The sequence below is a fragment of the Pongo abelii genome, chromosome 13 (genome assembly GCF_028885655.2).
Source record: "Pongo abelii isolate AG06213 chromosome 13, NHGRI_mPonAbe1-v2.0_pri, whole genome shotgun sequence".
In the NCBI taxonomy this organism is placed as follows: Eukaryota; Metazoa; Chordata; class Mammalia; order Primates; family Hominidae; genus Pongo; species Pongo abelii.
In genome coordinates, this window is record NC_071998.2 from 42,449,267 (window position 1) to 42,468,335 (window position 19,069).

General features: G+C 37.3%; 1 protein-coding gene across 18 annotated transcripts in view; it reads right to left on the reverse strand.

Moving 5' to 3' along the window:
• The window catches only part of CCDC171 (coiled-coil domain containing 171), a 467,560-nt gene that overhangs the window by 270,454 nt on the left and 178,037 nt on the right, over positions 1–19,069 (reverse strand). For 14 of the 18 annotated variants that reach the window (XM_054519835.2, XM_054519832.2, XM_054519828.2 and 11 more), the window contains 3 exons: positions 3,244–3,350; positions 1,379–1,468; positions 147–347 (listed from right to left, as the gene is read on the reverse strand). In XM_054519835.2, the coding sequence (XP_054375810.2) occupies positions 147–347; positions 1,379–1,468; positions 3,244–3,350 (398 nt within the window). The remainder of the gene's footprint in view (positions 1–146; positions 348–1,378; positions 1,469–3,243; positions 3,351–19,069) is intronic. The other 4 variants (XM_054519839.2, XM_063714205.1, XM_063714207.1 and 1 more) reach the window with 1 other exon arrangement.

The following is a 19,069-nucleotide window of genomic DNA, read 5'->3' on the forward strand; positions in this document are numbered from 1 at the left end:
GTGATTTTGCAGCTGTCACAAACATTTCAAAATACTATGCTCAGAACAATTTTCTTAATTAAATACAAGTAAAAATAGTCACTTTATGTATAACACTGAGATTAGTGAAAGGCCCTTCCTGACAGTCATTGAGTCTCAGGTAATACCTCTGCATCCTTATGGAAAGCCTGGGAAAGCTTCTGCAGTTCACTTTCAGACTGGGCTGCCTGAGCCTTTTCTTTCTCCCAACAGTGCAGCACATTTTGTAGTTCCACTTTTAAGGTGCTTATTAAAGCCTCTCGGTCTGCACATTTAGTGCGTAAATGACTTAACTCTTTATTAACATCAGCCAGTTTATCCTGAAGTTCCTGTCATAGATACCAAATAAAGAGATTGTAGAAAGGCCAGCCAACAAGGGGTGAGGGGACACTAGTGTAAAACACATATTGAAAATTTTCAAAGCTTTAAAATAAAAGAATCACAAAGGCAGGCAAGCATTTGTTTACATTAAAATATTTTACTGAATGTATTTTCTAAATATAATATCTTAGCTCAAAAATTAGAACATTTGTTATGTTTAAACATTTACATAAAATGTTCATATAATGGCTTATTCCAAAAAGTTCTTTCAAGGGAGTTTCCTTTCAACCTATTTTTTTTTAAAACAACGTTGTAGTTCAAAAATTTTTAAATATTTTAAAATAAATTTCTTACATTTAATATAAGAACATTTACTTTCCAATGACATCCCAACCACTTATAGAAATCTCAAATATGTGGCACAAAATTCTGCTGAACTGTTTATTCCTTAAACCTAACAAATTCTTTTGAAGTGTGTCCATGACAAACCCAACATGAAACAACATAATAAAATTCCAGCAATACTGGGAAACTTCTGAGAGTTGACTCAGTATAATTTTGCAAAGATGTAGTACATAAAACCAGCACAGAAACTAAAATAAACTATAGTCCTGGGCCTTAGCCAGGTGTGGTCTCAGCCCATTAACAGACATGATGTACTGAAAACAATGGCTCCACCCTAAAATGATAAAAACTGACTCCAAATATGATGTGCTTATGTAAAATATGTTTAATATGTACCTAAGGCTGGACATTTCATCTTAAATAATTATTTGAATCTCATAAGGTATTATAATTAAATCTGGGAAATAAATTTTCCTTTAACCAAAACAATTTCCAATCAAGTTTTAATTTTTTAAATGAAAAAAAAATTCTTGTTACTCTTAATCGACAAGAAAAAATTAAAATTCTATCCATACATACTTTAAAAAATAGAAATATATATTTTCAGGTACCTCAATATCTCTACTTTAAAATATTCCCTAGATAACTATATTTGTTTCTTAATACAAAAGGTAAAAGTTATTCTAAATAATACCTTTATATTTTTAGTGTGAGAGTCTATCTTCTGTTTCGTAGAATCAAGTTCATTACATGCCTTTTCCTTAGCATCATTCATGCTGTTTAGCTGATGAAAGAAAATGTAAGTAACTTTTTCACATTTTTCAGGGATGGGTAACTCAAAAGTTAATCTTTAAGTGCTTTTTATGCAATTACTTAAATATAAATTTTTCAATAGTAATTAAGAGTCTTTAAAAAATTATTTCTTTTGGTTAAATGCTATACAGCTTCTGTCACAAGTTCATGTGGCTAAAAAGAAAAGAAAGCATTCAAGCTTAAAATATCACTTATGTTACTGTACTTTTACCACACGTCCAGATAAAGGATTTCATTCTTATTGTAAACAAATACAACTTTATTCTTAAAATCCTACTGGACCAAAATGCCAGAAGCAGGGGCATCTATAAGTAAATAAAAAAGAACAGAGCAGAAGACTGTTCTTTCTATACATCATGAGGGTATTCACTGGTCTCTCACTCCATATGACAACTTCAGGGTCGGTCACATGCAGTCCTACTGGGAAGGCTTGTGGCAGGTCATCAGTTGGTCCTGCACCGCTTGTGATTTATTTTCTCTGACAGTTCATTCTTCCTTCTGTCAGACTGCTCTTTTTGCTTTCTTTGCAGCCACCCCCTTGGTCTCCCCACTGCTGTCTCTGGCACTGGTTCACAACAAAGCGCATTACTAAGCCAAAGCCTGCTGAGTCGACTTTTCAACTGTGCTGAGGATCATGTGACATTCATCCTCCCAAATAACAATTCGCTGTGGGTAATATGTTCCTAGTTACCCTGCAGCTTCCAGACCTAGGCCTCAGAAGAGTTTCATAAACTACTAACAATACAGGTTGTCTTGTCTCACTGGGAAAGACTTCGTAATATTTGTTCTTCATAGAAATTTAATTATTTCGATGGTCATTTTCTTTTATGCCTTTTGAACAATTACCCAGGGTATTAAAAAGACTCACTTTTCCTTCTTTGTTCATCTTAGCAAGCTAAAATGAAATAAGCCGCATATGAAATGTGAAATGTAACCGTTTTATGGCATTTATATTATATGAAAAAAGAGACAAACACAAGGATAAACTCCAAATTCCATGCTATGTGACTTGTCTTTGACTCCAACAATCTGTTTGTTGCTTTGCTAACTAATTGTATTTAATGTAATTACTTCATATGCTAATTTGACAAGATGTAACTAGACAAACTCTTCAATTTTTAAAGCACAAATTCATAAAACATTTTAATACCCAAGAAAATTATCAACCCACATATTAAACAATACAAATGAGATGATAAATAGAAGCATGAGCTTTTTCAATCAGCAAACTAAAAGCTCCCAGGCTACATCAAACAGATATTTGTTTTTTAAAAACTTCTAACAACACTTTACTGCCTTTAGAGAATGAAAACTAATTTCTCTCTTTTTTATTGAGACTTCCACAGTTTGTAGAAATCTTAACCTAAAACACTGACAAAATCTAAATTTCCAGTAGCTATACCAAATGTCATAAAAACACATTAACATTTAAATACAGTACATATTAACTTAAACTATTCGCATAGTGTTTTCATTAAGTTAAAACATATAAATTATGAAGATCAAGAAGTGATAGAGTCTTTATAACTTTGAAAATAATAGTGTGACTGAAGAGTTACAAAAACGTGAGACATGACTTTAGGCCACACTTAAAGAAAGAACGGCGAAAGATAATTTATTATTTTTTGTACCTGTGAAGCTGTCAGTTCAACATTCCCAATCTTTTTGACCTTTGTAACAAGCAAGGAATACGTACTGGTACAGGCCAAAGGCTATATATGTGGAGCCAAACAGTGCAAGTGTTACCTCATTAGATGCATCTTCCAGCTTGTTCTGGTAATCTGTCAAGGTACGCCTCAACGTCTCAAGGACAACAGAGAAGCTGGGAGGTTTATCTTTGTCCTTGTGGATGCCTAGAGAAAAATATAGGATGAAAATATACCCTTAAAGTCACAAAGGGACAAAACTTAGGCAAATAGTAACAGAGATACTACAATTAGGTAGAGCTGAAAAGACATTATGAAACCTTGAGTAGAATTTTATTCTCCAAGTATACTGCTGTATGGCCAAGTATTAATAGCCTTTCTAAACAAGTGGCCAAATTAAAGTTCATAATATATCAAATTTAAATTTATGACTACTTTCTACCTTATCAAGACCCACATGGTAGTTAGCTTTGTTTTTGTCTTTGTTTTTTTTTTCATGTCTCCTAAGTAACGGCAGTGTTTGTACATACCTTTTATCCAACAATTAAATGAAGTCTACACTACCATTGTTTGGGGGAGTTATGTACACTTACTGTGGTCCTTGTGTTTCTGATTAGTCAGGCCTTTTATACTGCACTATTTTTCTTAAATAATAATTTCTGAACCCAAGAGTATATAATTTTCTGTTATACTTGGAAATATTCTTCAATCCTTAAAATTCTCAAGTTACAATTTGAAATAAACAATAAAAATGCTATTATCTACATAGCCTACATCATGTTTTAATTAAAACCCTTAAAACTGATACTCATGGTAAAAATATGAGCATTTCCATGTTATGCCCTCAAACTACTTTAATTTAGTTGGGCCATAAATTATGTTAGTTGAGCTAATAAAGGTCACATGATCAAATTCAGCTCCAAGTATTAATCCAAAAAGTTGAGTTTCAAAAACTACTTTAAATTGATTGTTGATTCAAACTATCACAAGGACAAAAAACCAAACACTGCATGTTCTCATAGGTGGGAATTGAACAATGAGAATACTTGACACAGGAAAGGGAACATCACCCACCGGGCCGTTGTGGGGTGGGGGAGGGGGGAGGGATAGCATTAGGAGATATACCTAATGTAAATGACGAGTTAATGGGTGCAGCACACCAAAATGGCACATGCATACATATGTAACAAACCTGCACGTGGTGCACATGTACCCTAGAACTTAAAGTATAATAAAAAAATATATTTAAAAAATTGATTGCTGATTGCACTATTCTTTAAGTGTTAAAAAGCAAGTAGCAAATTCAGTTTTAAAATATTCACATTGAAAATATTTTTCTTTTCTTGTTATTTCTTCTCATCATACTTTATAATATAAATATTTCAATATACATGAAACAGATTTTCAACGAAGATAAATTTTAAGGCAGCATTCATATTATACGTCCTACTATTCATTCATTCAACTAATTTACTGAATTCCTACTACATACTAATCAGGCATTAAGCATACGAAGATAAACAAGAAAGGTATAGCCTCTGTCTTTATAGAATTTAAGGTTTAATGAGAGAAAGATAGTAAATAAAAAATTATATGACATCATTTATCCATTCTTCAAATATTCTATTATTAGAACTTATGGAGAAGTGGGGGAAGGCAGTAATAAAGAAGGAAGAAGCGAAAAATTCTTAGTTAATGATAGAGCAACTTTATTCAGCTCAGAGTATTGGTGATATCTCATGTTTAAATCTTGGAGAAAATGTTATTAATATATTTATGACATTTATCAAGGTATAATTTAAGCACCAACTTATATATGGGTACAACTTGGTTTTTCTTTAACAGAAGAGGAACATTTAACTTAAAAACCAAAAGTAATGTGGAAACAACACATATGACAGCTAGGAAAAGAAATACACTGTTCTGAGCCACGATGATAGAGGAGACAGTACTCTTTGTAATGACTATGAGTTGGAAAGACAACTCATTAAAAACTTTATTAAAGGTCTTACCAAATATATATTTTTAAATTCCTCTCTTGCATAAGATAAAAAAAATGTAATGTATAATTCTTTTCTTTTGCTACTACACAAGTAGACCATGAATAAATCATTCAAGGACACTCGGGAAATCTGCGTTTTTACAATAACGCAGAAAACTTCCTCTTAGAAATTCAGAAGAATAAAATCATCTTAATATGAGTGCTGAAGAGTAATGGGACAAAATGCTCTCTCCTTACTGACCTATGAACATTCTTATATTCTACATAAAATAAAGTTTTCTTTCCTGAAAATGTTTATATAATAAAGCTTTAGTTGAAGTACAAAGTAAGCTTTATGTCTGCTATGGCTAGATTATTAAATGCCTTGAGGGAGTCTTCTTTGGGTTAAATCTGCTTGGTGTTCTATAACCTTCTTGTACTTGAATAATGATATATTTCTCTAGCTTTGGAAAGTTCTCTATTATTATCCATTTGAATAAACTTTCCTTCTCTCTCTCTCTCTTTCCCCCGCCCCGCCCCCCACCCCCCCTGCCTTGAAGGCCAATAACTCTTAGATTTGCCCTTTTGAGACTATTTTCTAAATCCTGTAGGAGTGCTTCATTCTTTTTTATTGTTTTCTTTTGTCTCCTCTGACGGTGTATTTTCGAATACCTGTCTTCAAGCTCACTAATTCTTTCTTTTGCTTAATCAATTCTACTATTAAGAGACTTTGACACAGTCTTCATTATGTCAACTGCATTTTTCAACTCCAGAATTTCTGCTTGATTCTTTTTATTTCAGTCTCTTTGTTAAATTTATCTGACAGGATTTTGAATTACTTCTCTGTGTTATATTAAATTTCTTTGAGTTTCCTCAAAACAGTTGTTTTGAATTCTCTATCTGAAAGGTCATATATCTCTGTATCTCCAGGGTTGGTTTCTGGTCCCTTATTTAGTTTGTTTGCTGAAGTCATGTTTTCTGGGATGGTTTTGATGCTTGCGGATGTTCTTCAGTGTCTGGGCATTGACGAGTTATTTATTTATTTTAGTCTATGCAGTCTGGACTTATTAGTACCTGTCCTTCCTGAGAAGGCTTTCCCAGTATTTAAAGGTCTTTAGGTGTTGTGATCTAAGTTTTTGGCCACTGTAGCTATATCTGCATTAGGGGGCACCCCAAGCCCAATAACACTGTGGCTCCTGCAGACTCACAGAGGCACCACCTCTGTGGTCTTGATAAAATCCAGAAGAATTCTCTAGATTACTACATAGAGACTCTTGTTGTCTTCTCTTACTTTCTCCCAAACAGTCTCTCTCTGTGCTGAGCTAAAACTGGGGGAGAAGTGACACAAGCACCCCTGTGGCCACCACCAGTAGGACTGCACTAGGTCAAACCTGAAGCCAGCACAGCACTGAGCATCACCCAAGACCTGCTGTAACCATTAACTGGCGACTGCCTATGTTTGCTCAAGGCCCTAGGGCTCTACAATAAGCAGGTAGTGAAGCTAGCCAGGATTGTGTCCTTCTCCTCAAGATGGCAAGCTCCCCCGGGTCCTGGGAAGATCCAGAGATGCTGTCCAGAAGCCAAGGCCTGGAATTGGAAACCTCAGGAATCTACCTAGTACTCTATTCTACTGAGGCTGAACTGGCACAAGACAAAGTCCTTCCCAGTCTTCCCTCCCATTTCCATAGCAGAGGCGTCTCTCCCCCTGGCCACCACTGCCACAGACCCACAAGGAGTACTTCCAGGCTACTGCCAATGCTCACTGAAGGTCCAAGAGCTCTTCAGTCAGTTTGTGGTGAATGCTGCCAGGTCTGGGAATCATCCTTCAGGGCAGCAGACTCCCCTTTGGCCAAGGGCAGGTCGACAAATGCCATCGAAGAGCCAAGGCCTGGAATCAAGGACCCCAAGAACCCACTTGGTGCTCTACCACCCTGTGGCCAAGCTAACTTAGCTGCAAGACAAAGTCCCCTTTATTATTCTCTCTGCTGTTCTCAAGCAGAAAGAATCTCTTGCCATAGCCACTATAGCTGTGAATGTTCTGGGCCACACTTCAAACCAGCAGATCTGAGAGTCTCACCAAAGGTCCATGGTGTATACTACATGGGTATTGCTGCTGATTATTCAGGCCCCAGAGGCTCTTTAGTCAGTAGGTGATGAATCCTGCCAGGATTGGGCCCTTCACTTCAAGGCAGTGGATTCCCGTCTGGCCAAGGGTGTGTCTAGAAATGTCATCTGGGAGCCAAGGCCTGGAATGAGTGTCTCGGGACTGCCTTGTACCCTATCCTTCTGTGGCTGAGCTGGTGTCCAAGTTGCAAGAAAAGGTTCTCTTTACTCTTCCCTCACCTCTTAAGCAGAAAGAAGGGGTCTCTTTCAGAGCTGTGAGCTGTGCTGCCTGAATTTGGAGGTGGGGTACTGCAAGCACTCCCTTTGCTGCCCCCGCTGGTGCCTCACTAGGTCACATACCCTCTAAGTCCACTGACTTTGAGCCCAGCACAGCACTAGGACTTGCCTAGGAGTTGCAATCCTTGTGGCCTAGATTGTCTTTCAAGTTTATTTAGGACCCTGAGCACTTTAGTCCACAGTGGCAAGGCTTGCCAGAGCTCAAATTCCAACTGCTAGGATGGACAATTCCCCTCTGGCTAGGACTAGTCTAAATGTTCCCTCCGTGAGCACTGGCTTATTCTCAGTGTTGCTTTCCACTGTGACAGGGCAGCACTGAGCTTCAATGCAAAGTCCCACAATCACTGTGCTCTCCCTCCCCAAAGTGCATAGACTCCCCCCACCACATAGCCGCTGCTGGAGCATGGAAGTGGGGTGGTGTCAGCAATTCAAGACTGTCTTTCAACCATCTTCCATGCCTCTTTCAGTGATATGAAGTTTCAAACAGGTACTGTGACTGCTCATCTGATTTTCGGTTCTTATGAAGGTGCTTTTTTTTTGCCTAGGTAACTGTTAAATTTGGTATTCCTGTGGGGGTGATGATCACTGGAGGCTTCTATTCAGCCATCTTGCTCAGCCTCCAGCTGCTACGATTTGAATATGTCCTCCAAAGTTCACGTGTTGGAAACTTAATCCCCAATGCAGTGTTGAGAAGTGGAATCTTTGAGAGGTTATTGGGTTATGAGGGCTTTACCCTCATGAATGAATTAATATCATCACAGGAATGGGTTTATTATCTTAGAAGTAGGTTTGTTATAAAAGTGAGTTCTCCCCAACTCTTGCTCTGTCTTGCCCTTTCATCTTCTACCATGAGATGATGTAGCATAAGGGCCCTCACCAGATGTTGGCCCCTCAATCTTGGATTTCCCAGCCTCCAGAACTGTAAGAAATGAATCTCCTTTCTTTATTAATTACCCAGTCTCAGGCATTCTGTTATAGCAGCACAAAAGGAACTAAGACAATATCCCACCCAAATTTATTATAAAAAGAGACACTTACTGGTCCCTTAACCTGACAAAATGCTTACAAATAAAAACAAAAGGGTCACCCTAAACCAAGGACCTTATTGAGTGATTTGACTTAACCTAATAATCTTCTAATCACTGCAGTATGGCCCAAAAAACAATGAACTATAAAAGATATCCTATCAAAGAAAGGTTTAAAAACTCACAAATAAAGAGTAGCAAAAAAGATCTGAACAGTGATCATAATTAGCTTTTCAAAAGTCAAATTCCAAATGAAGAATAGAATATATCAGGAACACTTTATACTTGAACGACATCAACTCAAAATCCTGAGCTTCCCTCTCCCTCTGTCTATACTTGTACTTAATATAAGGTATCTAAAGTGGTCAAATTCATAGAAAAGAAAGTAGAATGGAGGTTACCTGGGACAAGGGGGAAGGAGAAAAGGGGATGTGATGGTGAATTTTTTATCAACCTGACTGGGTCACTGGGTGCCCAAATATGTGGGTTACTTTCACTCACCACACCCTGTTTCGATCTCTCCCTCTCACTTTTAAGTAGGTTTCAACTCTGGCTGTACTTTGGCAAATCTTTTCTTGAATTAGTAGCCCACAGGGGGAGGTGGAGTAGAAAAAAGTTTCCAAGCCCTCTATTTACACATTTCCTTTTAGACAATCTCAAAAACTAAATAATTTTTCATAACTCATATAAATCATTATTTTTCAAGCTGGCATCATTATTTCAGCAATCTATAGTTCTACAGAAAAAAACAGTAACTTTTCGTGAATGGAGTCTATCTTCTCTATCTTCTTAATCATCTTGTTACCTACTTCATTTTTCTACAAGATCTCAAGAAGGGAGAATTAGTAAGAAATAATGGAAGGCAAGTATAGACAAAAGACAGAGCTTTTTTTATACAGCTATCAATATAGAATATGAGTAGTCACGTTCATGTTTCAAACTGAACTCTGTTGCTTAGTGTTGATTTTTGATCTTGTAGTAGAAAACAGAAAATAATGTTCAAATGAGTTTTGTTTTCACCTGATAAAATCCAAACATTTAATATATAATGTACTGATAACTAACAAAATTCTGTTTTCATTTTAAAAGCACTAATACAAACATTTTATTGGCAGTTAGACTTTTTTTAAACTCAGACCACAACACTGTATATTGTCTTAATCACTAAGTTTATAAATAAACATCTTTCATTATCTTGCAAACATTAGTGCCCATTCTAGAGTGCTTAGGGAAAATGGTTCATAACTTTTCTAACATATGGAAAGTATTTATTATGTAAGTCCTTCTCACTCTCTAACTATGTGTCTTGGGAAAATTCAAAAAACACTTCCTTTACCAAAGCTTGAGAAATATATTAGTAACGGAAGTCCCTGCTTCGTTGATGAGCTCTGTGTAGCTTGATAAGCTCCATGTGGCTAGAAGGCAAAGAATAACAGCAAACACTGATGCCATCAAAATGGGTTCCCTAAATTTAGTGTGAGTGATTGGATCTTGGGTAACAGAGACCAAATGGTAGCAATTAACTTCCAGAGACAAAGTGGACATGTTTAACATAATGGGTAGTGGAGCCAAAGCAATAAACAAAATGGTTTGACCTACAGAGATCACTGACATTGGCTAACTGATCATGGTGTTCCTAGAACCAAAATAAATGGGCAGCATAGTTAAGTCTCATTTGGTTTGTATAAGTAGAAAAGTCCTAGGTCTGATTAGCAGAAGCAGGACTTAAGTAAACAAAAAAGGAAGAATTAGTCCTCAAATACTTCTCAGACTTGAGCTAATTCACAGACCTAGGGACCTGTGAATAAAGAGGATGGGTCTCTGTGAGCAATCCTGACATAGTGCCAAAAAATACTGTAAATCTTCCTCCTAACCTTCCTCAAAGAAACATGCAACCATCTAACACGGTAACTGTACTGGGGGAGAGGAATTAACTACACTTATCAGGGATAACTGGACACTGGATCTGAACTGCCATTAATTCAGGGAGACATAAAATGTGCTATTGTGGTTTCTGTAGTCAGGGTAGGAGCTTACAGAGGTCAGGTAATTAACTGAGTTTTAACTGAGGCCTCTCTCTAGTGGGTCCAGTAGGTACCCGAACCCACCCCATAGTTATTCTCTGAGTTTGGAACACATAGTTAGAAAGGACAAATGCAGCAACTGGCACAATGTCCACAGTGGTCACCTGACCTATAGAGTGAGGGACATTACAGAGGAAAACCAAGTGGAAAAGCCAAAAGGAAATCACTGGAACTTTTACCTACCAAAATACAAATTGAAAGTAATGCCACACTCCTGGCAAGACTGTAGAGATTACTGCCTTTTAAAGGATTGAAAGATAAAGGCATGGTGATTCCTACCACATCAGCATTCAACTCACCTAACTGGGCTGCTGCAGAATACAGATGGATCTTACAGAATGACAGTGAATTAATCAGTATGACTCCAATTGCTGCTGCAATTAAATATGCAGTTTCATTGTGAAACAAATCAACATATTTTCTGGCAATTGGAATGAAGCTATTCATTCTACCCCTTTAGTAAAGACCACCAAAACCAGTTTTTTTCATCTAGCAGGACCAGCAATATACCTTTGTTGCCGCCCTACCACAGAGCCATATCGACTCTGGCTCTCTATCACAATCTAGTATGTACAAATCTTAATCAACTCTCCATTACCGAAGATCTCACATGCTCCACTTCATTCTCTACTAAATTGATGGCATCATTCTGAATGGACCTGATGAACAGAAAGTAGCAACTACTCAAATTCAAGATGTATGTAGCATTTCACAGGTCCTCATAAGTGGATCATAGTGTAAACTTTTAGGAGTTAGAAGCAAAGCAAGGCATCCACTACAGATAACTATTCTCCTTTTGAAAATGGGCTTTGGACTTGCTACTGGTCCTCAGCAGATACTGAATACATGGCCAACAATTCACCATGTGACTAGAGGTTGCCCATCATAAAATGGTTACTGTGTGATCTACCGATCCATAAATTTTGGCATACACAAGAGCACTCTTTCATCAAATGAAAGTGATATATAAGTTCTGAAGGCACAAGTAAGTTGTATGAGCAAGTAGTCCAGATTCCCATGGGCTCTACTCCTGTTACATTGCTTTCTCTCTTAACCCACACCTTGGATGCATGGAGAGTTCTCTATGACCAGCTGACAAATAGAAAAAAAAAAATGGGCTTGGTTTATAGATGGTTCTGTATGTTACAGTGACATGATTCAAAAATAGGCAGCTGCAGCAGCACTACAGCCGCACTCAAGGGTGGCTCGGGAGAACAGTGGTAAAAAGAATCCTTCCAGTAAGCAGAACTTCAAGTAGTGGATGTGATTATCATTCTTCCTAGAATGAGAGATGACCAAAGATACAAATATACACCAATTCATGTGTGGTATCTAACCGTTTGGCTGAATGGTTAGGGACTTGGAAAGAGTGTGAATAGAAAATTGGTAACAAGGTTGTCTGGGGAAGAATATATGGACAGACTTCTTCAAATGGGCACTGTGCCCAGATCAACTTCAGTAGACAAGGATCTTAATAATCAGGAGGGCAAAATGAAGTATTCTATGGATATCAACCAATGTTTTTTCCTAGCCATCTTTGTCTTTACAAAATTGAACAAAAGAGTCATAGCAAAAGAGGTAATACACAGGCTCAGCAATATGAACTTCCATTCACCAAAGCTGATTGGGTTACAACTCCTGTTGAGTGCCAAATTCACCAATAGCAAAAACAAACACTGAGACCATGATATGACACCATTCTCTGGGAGGATGAGATAGCAACTCGGTGGCAGGTTGATCACACTGAGTAACTTTCATCATGGAATGGGCAATGCTTTATTCTTACTAAGATAGACACTTACTCTGAATACAGATTTTCCTTCCCTAACCATAACGTTTCTGACCAAACCACCATCCATGTGTACACAAAATACTTTAATTCACCATCATGTATTCCAAATGGCATTGCTTCTGATCAGAGAATGCATTTTACAGCAAATGAAGTATGGAAATAAGATTGTTTCCATAGGATTCACTGGTCTTACTATGTTTCTCATCACAAAAACACAAACACTGTATGATTCCACTTAATATAAGGTATCTAAAGTGGTCAAATTCATAGAAAAGAAAGTAGAATGGAGGTTACCAGGGACAAGGAGGAAGGAGAAAAGGGGATGTGATGGTGAATTTTTTATCAGCCCGACTGGGTCATTCGGTGCCCAAATATGTGGTTAAACACTATTTCTGGGTATGTCTGCGAGGGAGATTAATATCTGAATTGGCAGATTGCCCTCCCTAACTTGAGTGGGCTTCATCCAATCTGTTGAAGGTCTGAAGAGAATAAAAGCCTGAGTAAGAAAGAATGCTTTCTCTCTGCCTTGCTGTCTTTGAGCTGCAACATCAATCTTCTCTTGCTTTCAGGCTCAGACTCCCACCAGAGCTTACATCATCAGCTCTCCCAGTTCTCAGGACTTCAAACTCAGACTAGAACCATACCACAGCTCTCCTGGATAATAGACCCTCCTGGAATACAGGTGTGGACCACTTCACCAGAGATGGAACCATATCCAGCTGAGATGCTTGCTGACAGCAAAGCAATAGGGTATGGGTAGTAAACGAAGTTAAAAATACCAGTTACATGTGACCAGATAGAAAAAGAAGGACTAAGTACAGAGTACAGACAGCCTCAACTTACAATGATTCAACTTAAGATTTCTCAACTTTACAACAGTGCAAAAGCAATACACATTCAATATGCTCCTCGACTTACAATGGGTTTATCTGATCTTACTTTCCCAGCTCCTCCCACAATTGCATAAGGTCTAATTCTTACAATAAATTCCTTATTCAAAAATACTACAGTATTTTGATTTGATTCTGACTACCCAATCAAACTCTAGCTTTACATGTTCTTATCTTATAACGCACACTTGATCTTCACAGTTACCTCTTATATTTATAATTCTTAATATTCTACGACTAAAATCGAAAAAAATGTCTACAATTTCTCCTAAAGAGAAATAATAAGAACAAGGCTAGTAAAGGCAAAATGTAATTACACCTATCATAACAAATATGACAGTGTTAAACAGGATATGAATTGAGAAATAAAAATTGAAAATTCAAACTGCTATAGGTCAAAGACTCATAGAACTCAAAAAAGAAGTGTACAAGACAAAGAATTTAAAGTGAATTTTTAAAAATATACAATTTTAAAGAAAATCAGAGGCCAAGCCTTAATCAAGCCTTCAATTCTGTACTGTCCAATCTGTGGATAGTAAAATTTATTTAACAGTGATTATTCATATTCATATTTAAATTAGTTAAAATTAAATTTTCAATTCCTTAGTCATGATAGTAATATTAAAAGCACTTAATAGCCACATGTGGCTAGAGTCTACTATATTAGAACAACAGATACAGAGCATTTCCATTACTGCAGATTCCATTACCAGTTTAGAGAAAATCTACAGAACAAAAAAACATGTTAAACTATACAATGGGATGCAATCAGAAAAATGCAGGCTGTGAAACTCCTAGAACAAATGAAACAGTTTTTTAACAAATAAATTTCAAATAAAAACGATAAATAAAAAGAGACAGAAGGCCGGGTACAGTGGCTCACACCTGTAATCTCAGCGCTTTGGGAGGCCGAGGCAGGTGGATCACTTGAGGTCCGGAGTTCAAGACCATCCTGGTCAACATGGCAAAACCCCATCTCTACTAAATAATACAAAAATTAGCTGTACGTGTTGGTGCACACCTGTAGTCTCAGGTACTCGGGAGGATGAGGCAGGAGAATCACTTGAACCTGGGAGACAGAGGTTGCAGTGAGCTGAGATTGCGCCGCCGTACTCCAGCCTGGAGAAGAGTGAGACTCCATCTCAAAAAAAAGAAACAGGGCTGGGCGCAGTGGCTCACGCCTGTAATCCCAGCACTTTGGGAGGCTGAGGAGGGCGGATCATGAGGTCAGGAGATTGAGACCATCCTGGCTAACATGGTGAAACCCCGTCTACTAAAAACACAAAAAAATTAGCGGGGCATGGTGGCGGGCACCTGTAGTCCCAGCTACCCGGGAGGCTGAGGCAGGAGAGTGGCGTGAACCTGGGAGGTGGAGCTTGCAGTGAGCCAAGATGGCACCACTCCAGCCTGGGTGACAGAGGCTCCATCTCAAAAAAGAAAGAGAGAGACAGACAGAAGAGGAGAGGAACCTACAGATTTTTTAAAATCAGCCAACCATAATATCTAGACCTTCTCTGCATACTAATTTAAACAAACTGATATTATATGAGATATACAAGAAACTTTGAAATTTATGATACTAAGAAATTTTTAACTTTTTAATATGATAATGATCTTATATTTATATTTTTAAAAAGACTTCATTTTTTAGAGAGTCAAACTTAAATATTTATGAATAAAATTAAACATATCTGGAACATGTTTTCAATATAGTACAGCAGATACCTGTATTATACAGATATATAATACAGAAATAGCTGGGATATGCTTTCAATATAATACAGCAGAAGGTAAGTAGATGAAACAAGATTGGTTCTTAAGTTGATAAATGTTGATCTGAGCAGTGAGGGCAACAGATTTTGTTATACTATTCTGCCTCCTTTTGTACATATTTGAAATTTTTCATAAAAAAAGATATGCAATTAATTACTGGATGAATTTGAAGGAAGAAAGATCATAGGAGAATCTTATCTTTTTTAAAGTAAACTTTATTGAGGTTTCTCTTGGGAGTAAAAAAAAAACATGTTCATTATACATATTTCTGCTCTTATAGGTAACACATTTTTCCTTTATTCTTATAATTTTAAAAAATTCAAAAATGTATTTAAATGCAGGTGTTATTTGATTATTTTTCCTTGTAAAGCAGTGATCTCATCTGGCATGCTACAATCTTTTTTATCTCAAACAAGTGTTTTGGAATTATGTCTTCAGTTATTACATTTGTTTCATTTACTCTAGTTTTTGCCTTAGAAAGACGTACAATCTTTTCATTGGTACTCCATATTATCATCTTTTCCCTTTGTTTTTCTTTCCTTATCTGTTTTCTTTGTTCTTTTCCTCTGCATTTTATCTGTGTTCTTTTTTCTACATTTTGTCCTCCAAATCACCAATCTAAAATGTTAATTGTAGATTGTAGATTTTCTAATGTCAATTCTGTCATAGCTACTCACAATTTTTTAATCTACTATCCTATTTTTAGTTTCCTTAGACTCCTTCCTTATGTCATTCCTTCCCCTGTTAATCTTATTGGGTTTTTTCGGAGTAGAAGGAAAATCAACCTTTTTCTATTTCAGCCTATTCTTTCCATATTAATCCCATTTGAAAAAGGTCATTTCTTTTTGTAGCCTACTGTGGACGCCAAATAGCTTCTAAATTTTATTCCGATTTCCATGGTGAATCATTTCACCACTCTGTTCTAAATGTACCAGGTACTGCTCCTTTCCACTTGTTTTGTGGTGCTTAGTTTTTCACAAATTCTATTTAGTTTTCCTTAATTTTTAAATGAAAAAAAAGAGTAAAACCCTAACAATATTTAGAAAGTTTGAAAAAAGACTGTATGTATAAATTCTCCAAAGTTCTACTCTAAATCAATTACATGGTGATAAAACTCCCTCTAAGATCAATATCTGAAGCTACGTGAGTATACACGGTTCCTATTATATTTTTCAGCAAGTAGCAATCCCTGAACTTAGGTGGTATCATCTCCCAATCTACTCCCTGGACTTCTGGCACATATAGTTTGACTATAGGGAAAATTTTATCTCTAGTATGAACTGCTACCAATGTTTTTTTGTCTTGATTCCTAGAGACAATACAAAGGAGACTTCTCAGAACTTTACCTCCAATCCGTGGGTCATTCCTGGCTGGCTGTATTCTGGGAGTTACAAGGAGATGGTATGGGAGTTGAAAGAAAGATGGGGAAAATACTCTTATTGCCTCAGAAAGCAGCACCTACACAGTAGAAAGATAGCTTCCCAATGTTATAGTTGGTACAGACCCTCCATTTTCAAAAGAGGGAGGATACCGTGGCAGGAAAACAAAATGTCTGTCTACTGTCATAGGATAAGTCAAAGGGAAGTTGATTGTACTTTCATTCCAGTTCTATTGACTGTGTATTATATATACTCTCCCCAAGGGAGGGTGAATATTTATTTGATTTCCAGCATTACTATGTGTTTTCAACATTTCTGTGCAATCATTAGTATGAAAGTGCGGAACTATTTTATAGGAGGCTACCAGGCTGTTGACACTTTAAACTTGATTGTTTGACAAATCATAAATAACAACGTAGGCACGAAGCAATGCTTAATAATCAGTATTTTGGGGGTGCAGTGGCTCATGCCTGTAATCCCAACACTTTGGGAGGCCAAGACAGGCAGATCACCTGAGGTCAGGAGTTCAAGACCAGCCTGGCCAACATGGTGAAACCCCATCTCTACTAAAAGTACAAAAATTAGCCGGGCGTAGCGCTGGACGCCTGTAATCCCAGCTACCTGGGAGGCTGAGGCTGGAGAATTGCTTAAATCCAGGAGGTGGAGGTTGCAGTGAGCCAAGATCATGCCACTGCACCTCAGCCTGGGCGACAGAGCAAGACTCCATCTCAAAATAATAATATTAATAATCAGTATTTTTAATTATCTGAATGTTTTCTTTATACAATACTATACTCTCTACAAACAATTTAAAACTTAAAGAGAAATAAGGATAACAAGATGAAACACAATGAATTGTTTCAGTTCAGTCATTTAAAATTCACGTCTCCAGAAAAAGTAGGAAAGAGAGGGAGAATAATAGTATGCTTTTAAACTGTGGGATGAATGATAACACCCCATTTCCAGGAAAGCCTATGAAGTTGAGATATAACTGTAAAGTAAGGAAGGGAGAAAGTGGATAAATAAAAAGAAGGCAGAAAACCCAAAGAGAAGAGAACAAGCAGACTATAAAAGATGGTTGGAAATGAGTAGTGATTAGCATAAAGTTAAATGGCATAGTTTCACTTTATTCCAACTATCAACTATCTTTAACATACTCTGAATAGATTAAGCAAAATAGAAATGAGTTTCTATTGTTATCAAATCGTAACCAAAGTAACTATGCCTGAAACAAAATATTCTGACATTTACAAGCATTCTTTGCATTAAGAAAAGTCAAAAAATGTACACTGGCATATATTAATGACCTCATTACAAAATGTTGAGTGCTCAGTAAAGCTACTCCCTTGGATTTCATAAACTGAAACTATGAGTATAATGAAGTACAGCAAGTTCGGTTTGTAAACCTCAGTGAATTAGGAGATAACGGAAGCAAGAGAGAAGAAATCTGCAAATGACAACAGAGGAAACTGTGTGCTGCTCCTATAGCCATCCTCTGCTTCTCAACCACCCATGAGACTCTAGTTAAAAAGATACCAGCTACAAGGTTCACAAGAACAATTAAAAATTCTCAAGAGCATACTAGGTGTAGGCAATATTCCTTTATGAAAGAAGTAAAGCAGGAGAGGGGGGAGGAAAAATCCAATTTGTTGTCTTGATTTTCCCAAGAGCACTCCCTGAGACTGCCCAATTCCTAGGTGACACATACATGCCCAAAGGAATCAAATGCTACTGCTTTTATTTCCTGGGATCCTTCAGCCTCTCTAGGTAAAAAGGAAAAGAACACCTCTAGAGTATTACAAATGATTTCGTCAAGGAAAACTGAAGAAAGTTGGAGTCTCAGTGAACATGAAAGTCAACCACCCTAAAAAAATTCAAGACTGAGCCACAAGGAAGACTTTCTTTCATGAATCCTAAGAAGAAAAAGTCACATTCTTGATGTTTGCTGACACCCTCAGGCATAAGTGAAACTATTAGAAGAAATACTCACAGCAAAAATACTACATGGGGCTGGGCACAGTGGCTTACACCTATAATCGCTGCACTTTGGGAGGCTGGGGTGGGAGGATTGCTTAAACTCAGGAGTTTGAGACCAGCCTGGGCAACATGCTGAAATCCCATCTCTATAAAAAATACAAAATTTAGCCAAGCATGATAGCATGTGCTGTAGTCCCAGCTACTTGGGAGGTGAGGTGGGAGGATCACTTGAGCCCAGAAGGTTGAGACTGCAGTGAGCCATGACTGCACCACTGCACTCCAGACCGACCAACAGAGTGAGATCCTGCCAAGAAAAGAAAAGATGCGGAGAAAGAAAGAAAGGAAGGAAGAAAGGAAGGAAGGAAGGAAGGAAGGAAGACTACGTGGGTTCAAAGTAGAAAAGGATTTCCCCACACACATCCTACTATAAGAATTTCTACCTGAAAAGAAATGAGACAGGAGCAACTGTAGTGCTTCAATTTTAGTTGATAGTAGAAAGCAGAAATAGGAAATAAATGTCCCTAATGATAGAGGCAATCAAGATGACATTTCTACGATCCATGAAAGATTGTACATCTGTTCCACTGGAGGTCAATCTTTCTGGTGACTTCTTATGGATGCTACC